Source organism: Scatophagus argus, chromosome 13, assembly GCF_020382885.2.
Source record: "Scatophagus argus isolate fScaArg1 chromosome 13, fScaArg1.pri, whole genome shotgun sequence".
Lineage (NCBI taxonomy): Eukaryota > Metazoa > Chordata > Actinopteri > Scatophagidae > Scatophagus > Scatophagus argus.
Window position 1 is genome coordinate 17,295,478 of NC_058505.1, and position 8,558 is coordinate 17,304,035.

Consider the following 8,558-nt stretch of genomic DNA (forward strand, 5'->3'; position numbering starts at 1 on the left):
GAGATTATACTGCTAATTCACATTAATCTAAAACGTGACTGATGTGATGTTGTCGCCATATAGTCACAATTTCTATTCTTGGTTTGTTGCGAGGCAGGCATAACAAAGGCAGTAAACATCCCCTTTTCACACATCCATTCAGTCTTTAGTCTCAACCTTCATTCTCTTTATGCATCAAAATGAAAGAGTCATTACAATAAAAGTGTTTGTCCCAAGAATGTGTTTATTACAGGTTAAAATCCGCTTCATATACTTAAGTTTTACACCTGTATATTTGAAAGCACGACAATCTTATTTAAAGTTTCACTGTACAGCAGACAAGACACAAGAATAAAGATGGATTGTCTTTAAGCTACTTTGTATCTCATTTTTTTAATAAGCGTTATCTCTGATAGTAATACAATAAATAGACACAAATAAATAGTTATTTTTGTTACCATGTGTTTTTGATCAAAAAATAAATTACCCTGAAACATTTCTGTTTCAGACAATAATTATAAAAGGCTGATGACAAAATTATCAATAAATAAATAAATAAATACTGTTTGACAAAAACATGAAAAGAAACCTAAATAAACAATGAAATGTACAGCAAATCAAATAACTAGCAATGACAATGGGGGGAAAATGCACTGCTCAACATCCTCAACAACTATTGTGAATTTATTTAAATTAAAAGTTGTGACAGTTATGTCAGATTGTGTCAGACAAATTTATCAGACAGATTTATGCGTATACTGAGTTCCCAGTGATCTGCGTGACATGTTATAAATAAGATCACGGGCTAATGCTAAGCTAACCGCAAAACAGTGTACCAGCATTTACGCATGAATCGTCTCTCTCTTAAACACCTAAAAAGCATCCACTAAGTAAAAATGCCAAACTATATTGCAGAATCGCCCTTTAAGCATATTTCTGACCATTCACTTATCTAAGGTAGCCTTTCCACATCTACTGATGCCTCCTTACACTCAGGCTGTGATGGTGGCTTGCAAAAGCCAGAAATCATCCTAAGACCTAAGTTAATGTTTTCCAATTGTTGACCAGCAGTTACCAGGCAGTTCAGGGGAATTTCCTGAAAAAGTGAAACAGAGTTTAAGCAGTCTGTAGAAAGGCCAAAATGATATTAGACATAAAGACATTTTTGATCAGTGTTTTGCTCACCTTCTCTTCCGTTGTAAGTAAACCTGGACAAGCCAATGAGCAATCAGGGGCCAGAGTGCAGTCAACACCACAGTGAGTGGACAGAAGTCAAAAGGCCACCACGATGGTCTCAGGATCTACAAAAATAATAACTTGCATTAAAGGGACTGTTTGTTTCCACAATGAGTACTACTTGGTCATAAAATTGTCTCATTAAAAATAAAACAATTTTCAGTTTTAAAATAAAACTCTAATAAGCTTGAGAAAATTCTTTTATAAGGACCTTTTGTGCAAGGGAGAGGGAATCATCCTGTCTTGGTGAAGATGACCTTGACTGAAAAATGTAATAAGAAAATATGGAAATATATCAATAAATACAGAATAAATTGTAGTGAAGACTGCCATTATTACATTTCAGTAAACTTGTGCTTAAAGAGCAATGTGAAATTAGTGTTTGTCCCCCATTTCAAAAATACAGAAAAAAAAATAAACAGCTTTAATGACTGGTCTTTCACCTGGGACACCGCAAGCTCCTCCAGAACGTGCAGCCTGTGCAACACAGCAGTCATATCACCCTGCAGCCTCAGCAGAGCTGTAGCTATTTGCTCATTGACATTTCCTCTGGCAGCACTGACAGGATGGACTCTCTGTGACGCACAGCGGCAGGCAGCATCTACACTGGTACAAGGCTGAGAGCTGCAGGTTGGTGACTGAGAACCTGAAAGAGGAGTGAGAATGTAACATCTTAATGCTACAACATGTGACCTTTGTATAAAACTGTTTTAGGGTATCTGCTGCCTGTAAATGCTCAGGAGGATGTACCAAGCATACACCTTAGGACAAAGGTAAATTAGGGCTACGGTGTCAATGTAAATAAAAGTTGATTACTGTAGTCTCACCTCTCCCTCTTCTTGACAAAGAGCTGTTGACTTGACTTGTGCTAATCCCTTCTTTGAGACAGGAATCTACCAGGAGCACTTGATCCTCTACTCCATTCAGGGTAGTGCTGCTCTCAAACCAAAGATCCTTTTGCCTCACTGAGGCAGCTCCTGATCCAGGTGACAAAATTCTTGTCGACAACCCCTTGACATGAAAACAAGCAACAAGAAAATATTTAAGCCTGATTGCATTCAATTTGAGTTCTACTTTGTAACTAAAGTGCAGCTGCATCTGCGCCATCCAAATATTAAACTTTACTTCTATAAAGTAGTCTACAGAGCCACTCAGTGTAAAAAGCTGTACACTGTAGCAAAGGACTCAATACTTGCCTCTGCTATCGATATGGTTTCAACTGACAAAGGCAGTTCCAGCTTAGCATAAAGGCAAGAAGCAAGGGGAAAGAGCTAGTGTCATGTCCAAGAAACGATGTTAAAGTTATTTAATTAGTTTTTGTCTCATGTGTGTGTTGTTTTGTGATTTTCTGTTTTATTTTGTCATGCTTCCTGTCTGTGTCTATTGTCATCAGCTTCGCTTTATCCCTTTGTCTGTTTTCCCTCCTTTGGAATTACCTGTCTTTGGCCTGATTGTTTCCACCTGTGCCCTTACATTGTGTGTATATATAGTCCTTGTCTCCCTTTCTTTCCTGTGCCAGTTTGTCTTGTCCCTTAAGTCAGATAATCAGTGTAATCTCTAAGCCATTGCAATTTTGTTACTTACCTAGCTTCAGTCTAGTGAGTTTTTGGTTCTTAGTTTGGTGTAGGTTTTTTCCTCTGTGGAGAGTGATTTTCAGTTTGTACTTTTTTGAATAAAAACTTTATTTTGAAACTTTGGGAGTCATGCGTTTGGGTTCTGGTCCATAGGTCAGTCGAGACAGCTAGCCTGGCATGATAGTGGCACCAAGTTTCTCATCCAGCTCAGGGAAAGAAAACAAATAAGCACATTTCCTAAAATGTCTCAACTAATCCTTTAATGTTGTATACACTTTAAAGGAGGGACAACATACCTCTTCCATGGCTAGATGCTCCATTGAGTCACAGAATTCCTCATTATCTGAATCTGTGAATCGCTGGTTCTTCTCAGGAACAGCATCACTGTGATCTGAATGGTGCAAAACACAGCACATGAGCAACAATATACATGGACAATATGGTAAATTAAGTCATTCTTCACTGCACGTTATAATAAACATTTAATTTATTTTAACAACATTAAATATTTGATAAAATTTTCCCACAGGGATAATTCATGTTTCATCTTAGTCTTTTAGTAAGAGAAGCATAATCCATGCCGTGTCGTATTCTGTGCTTTTTGTATACAGTGATTCATATGCTTTTTGCTTTAATGTGTAATCTTACCATTCAGGTGGCCGTTAAAGTGCATATAAGAGTTATACTGCACACTGGGCTCTATGGAACAGGCCAGCTCCTCCTCCTCCATCTCACTGTTAAGGGAACTGTGTGTCCCATTGGTCAAGGAGGACATGCTGGGCTCCATGCTGCTGCTGGAACCCCTGGTGTCAGACCTCCATCTCTTGTCCTCAACACTCAGCAGCCTTGGGTCATAACTCCAGTCTGAGACAACACAAGGAAGAATGAACAAGTTTGAGAATAAACAGAAGTGCAGTTCACTGATAAGCATATAATCAGAGGGAAAACAAATCAGACTGAATTTAAATGGAAACTATGTTTGTCTTGCACCCTTAAAATTAATTCTAGGTTGTTGTATTATAAAGTATTATATGCACTAATTTTACGTGAGCTTATGACCAACTGCAGAACACAGCACAAACTTAAAAGAAAGAAGTGCATACCCAAGAAATGCACAGAATGAGAGAGATTACATTGACTACCATAAATATATAGATTCCCTTTTTTTTTTTCAAAAAATGCTTAGCACTGCATCTGCCTAAATCTGTACCTTCCTAAAACACCTGGGCAGTTTTTAACAAACGTGTATGAATATGTAACGAATATCTACAACCGCAGGACAGTTATGATTCAGTAGATCTCTAAAGCACAGATATAAGATGTATCAGTCATTTCTTTAGTCCCTTCGTGAGCTTTGTTGACAATGAGAGAAATGCAGAATATCGCCAGCCTTACCCTTTAAGCTGTGTAGACTCTGGCTTAGTGTGCGACCTCTACAACACAGCCAGCTTCACAGCCCAAAACAGCTAACAGCTACAGCTACAGACGGTACCTTTTGTATCTTCTTTGTTGTCATCTTCATCATCTCCTTTCTCCTCTTCCTCACTTTTCCAATCACTACTTTCCTCTTTTCTCTCAATTTCACTGTTTTCCTTGCTTCCTTCTGCCTCCCCGCTACTGACACTCAGGCCATGAACACTGCTGTCTTTGTCATTCTCGTGGAGGTTTTGTATATCTTCCCACAGATCCCCATAGCCTGAACAGTGAGGAAAACACTCTTGATTAACTCTTTTATCAAACTTTATGTTGCACAACTTGACTCTACACAAAGCAAAGACATACACAGAGTGGCTTTAAAGCTTCTACACACTACAACTATACCACAAATGACGATGCAGGCCAGCAACCAACACACTGACTAACTACGAACACACATGATAGATAACACAAGGCACATCAAATGTTCTAATGTCTTACAGTTTCTGTGATGACAATGTACACTTTTGTAAGTCAAATGAAACAACAATGAAAGCAAATTAATTAGGTTAAAATAAGCTTACTGACTGTGGGACAAACCAATCAACTCTACAGCCACTATGAACACCAGAACATCAAGACTTGCCTTCCATTGTTGGTTTCTGAAATGGTTTGACCAGCTCATCTAGTGATGAAAACACACGTAAGACAAGCTCAGTTTTTTTGATCAAAAAGTCATGTCATCCGTATGACCAACAGAATTAGCAGCAGTCCTACATCCTCCCTTGAACAGCAGAGTTGTTTCTATTCTTTTTTTTCCTTTGATGTGCCATCCAGTGTGGAGTTATTATGGCACCAGTGATCATGTATATTACCTGTACGTTGTGCAAAAGGCCTGGTGAAGGGTCTCTTGTCCCCCTCATTTTCTTCAGCTTCTTCTCCTTCTCTGTCCACCTCTGTGTAGAAGTCACCTAGCTTCTGTACCAGGTCAGACACCTCATCTGAGACTGGGATGGTCTCCAAAATCTGAAACATAAATAATATATTTTATTTGAAAACTGATATAAATCTATGGAGAGTATACTCGAATAGCTATTTGGTATAGGAATAGCTGTGGTAAGGCTGTCAACAGGTCATCAGATTAGTTAATTAGATGCAATTATATGTAGCAGAGGCTGACTGATTTATCTGTTGGACCAGGTTAATTAAAGCTGATTAAAAACAGCTGGAAACTGGAGGAACTGAATGCCACATAGGTGCACTGTGGTGAAGAACGAATAATAACATTTGGAAAAGCACTCTCTGCCGTTAAAAGGTTCTGTCACTGCACGATAAATTTCTCAAATGTACACAATAAAGTAAGTCATTTTTCATTAAGGCTAAAAAGCAAAAGAATGGATGCCTAGACTTTTTCTCTTTGAGGGCCAAAACTGAACCTTAATTGTGGGCTAAAAGCATGTTACAGCATGTTACTGTACTGTGCTGTTAAGAAATTGTCTCAATGGACTGACCTCCTGCACAAAGTGTCACTCTGCTTGCCTAGCTCAGATTTTGAAAAATAATTAATAATGAGGGATTCTACATATTTGAAGAGCATTTTTAAATCACAAAAAATAAAATAGCCTACAGATTATTTTATTATTATTATAATTATCATGTACATTTTTTTTTTTTTTTGCTAGAAACAACTGATGGGCCAACTTGTACCTTGTGGTACCTTGTGTGCTAACATCAGCAATCTAACTTGCTCATTCACTAAATTTAGCCTGTTATCAAGCTACTGAAATTGACGGGAATGTCAATAATTTTGTATGTATTCCCATTCCACGTATTGGACAAAGCAAAACTTTACTCCATCCTCTGGGGACCTTGAATTTCTGTACAGTATTTTATAGTAATCCTTCCAATAATTATTGGGATATTTCAGCACCAAATTTTCTTTTTCGTCGGACACACTGTGACATCAATACACAATGTATACAATCAATAAAATGTATTTAATGTGTGTGCTAGGCACACATGCAAAATATTATTGTGTTGAGAGATGAATGAATGAATTTATTATTATGAATGCTGCTTCTGTTCAGCTTTAGTTTTCCTTGAAAGGACTTACCAGCTGGATGTCCTCAATATAATTCTTCATGGCATCCTCCTTTGTCATATTTCCCAGAGAGTTCCATGCATCCCTGGCAACACAAAGTCTTAGTTCAACACTTGAGTATTGAGAAGAAAGTGAGGACTGAATAACTGCACAGTTACAGTGGTATCAAGTGGTGCAGAAAACTTCATCTATTCTGTACTACTGCAGGATTTTCCACTGAATTTACTTGCGCTATTGTGCAGTAACAGAAAAGTCACTGTGACTTTGTCCAAGGCTCTCACTGAACAGGGACTCTGGTAATATGGATAGCATTTTTTCCCAGGTTAATGAGAAACATTACAACAAATGCAAAAGCGGTCTGTCTTGTCTCCTGTGTTGCTTTAAACCAGAACTCTCAGTTTAGTTGTGGAATACAACAATTGCATGTGCACTAAGACAACATAAAATACATACTTACCATTTGGCTTTACCACGAGTGTCCCAGAAGCCGGTTGGTCTCGGGATGTTGCAGGGCCCCAGAGTGGCCTGCTTGTAATAACTATAGAACATCAGCATCATGTTGTCAGATGGCTGGAAAGGACCTGGGAAAGGTAAGGGAAAAACATACATGTGCAGGACTACTTGAAAATGTAATAGCAGGAAATGTTATCCTTAGATACATGAGAGGTACCAGAGTTGTTTTCAGACTATAGAAACGACTGAATCAGTTAATCAGCTCTTATCCATATCAGCATTATCAATGGAGGGCCAGCCAAGAATGGCAGCTCTTTAATACTCTGAATGTAGGTCAGTCTACTGGACTGTTTACACACCAGCAAACAGACACTTCATACTGTCATTCATCCTCAGGGTTGGAGCAGAAATAACATATATTATCACCTTCTTCAGGCAAACCCCGGATCACTTTAACAGCAGCGGAAAATTTTGCCTCCAGGCTGTGTTTGTCCTCCTCCTGCGCCATGCTTGGCCACAACACGGATGGCAAGAAGGAGTCGTCACATCTTGAACAAGAGTAAGAACCAGTTAACGCTAAAAAAAACACAGAAAAATCGAAGCAGATCATAAAGAGTTCACTGAGGGACACTTCAACACATTTTTTTCAGGACTGCAGCCAGTTGCCACCTGTCTCGTCGGATGCGGACAGTTCCCTCTTTGGGGAGATTTTTAGATAGAATTTGTCTTTTTAACAAGCCCTTGTATTTCTAGCGCTGACAGACTCTATAGCAGAAACATTTCCGTCTAAGGCTGTTTCGTTAGAAACTCACCATAAAGTTCATATACGCCGGTGCAAATAATTATTTCATTATCCCGGTGTCTGTGTGAAATATGCACCAGAAAGCCAATCTCCACTCCGGTCAAGGATGTGCTACACAGTAAACCTTTGATGATTAAACAAATCTGGGAATTGTAGTTTTGTCGAGAAAAACCGCGGCACATGGTGACTTAATACTGAACGCTTACTCCTTCATATCCCACAAACCCCTCTTAGAGGTTATTTAAACCGCGGTGGTTAATGGGAAATGTAGTATATATAGTGAGGTTGAAGTATTTATGTAGACTGTCTTTCTATTACTTTCATTCCTAAGATTTCTACATCTGTAGCTGTAAATAAGTATTTTAGACTCGGGTGTTTCGAGAAATAGGCTAATATATCATGGAATATGTGTTATTCTATAATGATTTTAGGTTAGATATACCATTTACATTTATTATTTGTGATCAATGCTGAGGTCACAAATGCGATGTTAATGTTAATAAAATGTATACCCACCTTTACAGATATATGCTCTTCTTTCTATGATCTGTGCCTTTTTTATGATTTGATTTGATTTTCTGATATTTTGCCCGACATATGTATATATTTGCGCATGTGTGTTTCTTCCAGGGGAAAAAAACAATTGAGGTTGAAAGAAAGGATATATATTTAAAAGTAATTATTGAATAAATATTTATATATATTTCAACCTAAAATATATATAATTTTTACAATTATTATTTTATGATCATTGTAGCAGAACAGTGGAGCTTGTGTTATTATTATTAATACTATTTTTTTTTAAATTGCTTTATTTAACAACCATATATGAAACAAACAATAGTATATAAATGGTGAACAATATACAACATGAAATTGATATTATTAATACTATTATTAAATAACTTGCACTATGGGCTAATACGTCAACACGTTGAAATGCCATTGGTCTGCTGCTCCTCTTCCCCCTCCTCTCAGCCAATCACCGGCCACCTTT

The 8,558-nt window shown here is 37.8% G+C and overlaps 1 protein-coding gene across 5 annotated transcripts; it reads right to left on the reverse strand.

Annotated features, from left to right (window-relative positions):
* Nucleotides 1-203: 203 nt before the first annotated feature.
* LOC124069491 (acyl-CoA-binding domain-containing protein 5A-like) lies at nucleotides 204-7,758 on the reverse strand. 5 transcript variants are annotated; one of them, XM_046408694.1, is made up of 14 exons: nucleotides 7,572-7,758; nucleotides 7,186-7,335; nucleotides 6,764-6,887; nucleotides 6,319-6,391; nucleotides 5,081-5,231; nucleotides 4,852-4,890; nucleotides 4,282-4,485; nucleotides 3,438-3,653; nucleotides 3,086-3,180; nucleotides 2,043-2,226; nucleotides 1,659-1,861; nucleotides 1,427-1,477; nucleotides 1,165-1,280; nucleotides 204-1,075 (listed from the first exon to the last, which is right to left on the reverse strand). In XM_046408694.1, the coding sequence occupies exons 1-14, from the start codon at nucleotides 7,741-7,743 to the stop codon at nucleotides 1,063-1,065; spliced, it is 1,791 nt and encodes a 596-aa protein (XP_046264650.1). In that variant the 5' UTR covers nucleotides 7,744-7,758; the 3' UTR covers nucleotides 204-1,062. The 5 variants fall into 5 exon arrangements, with proteins under 5 accessions (XP_046264650.1, XP_046264653.1, XP_046264654.1 ...); XM_046408697.1 differs by having other exon boundaries at nucleotides 7,186-7,307; nucleotides 7,572-7,709; XM_046408698.1 differs by lacking the exon at nucleotides 7,572-7,758 and adding an exon at nucleotides 7,429-7,561 and having other exon boundaries at nucleotides 7,186-7,307.
* Nucleotides 7,759-8,558: the final 800 nt, after the last annotated feature.

Bases quoted from the DNA above. Each gene is read 5' to 3' on its own strand.
- LOC124069491 (XM_046408694.1), bottom strand. From the start codon at position 7,743: ATGTGCCGCGGTTTTTCTCGACAAAACTACAATTCCCAGATTTGTTTA. The intron at 3,181-3,437 runs GTAAGATTACAC...TGCACCATTCAG, and splicing joins CTTTAACGGCCACCTGAATG to ATCACAGTGATGCTGTTCCT. The intron at 1,862-2,042 runs GTGAGACTACAG...CTCCTCTTTCAG, and splicing joins TTTGTCAAGAAGAGGGAGAG to GTTCTCAGTCACCAACCTGC.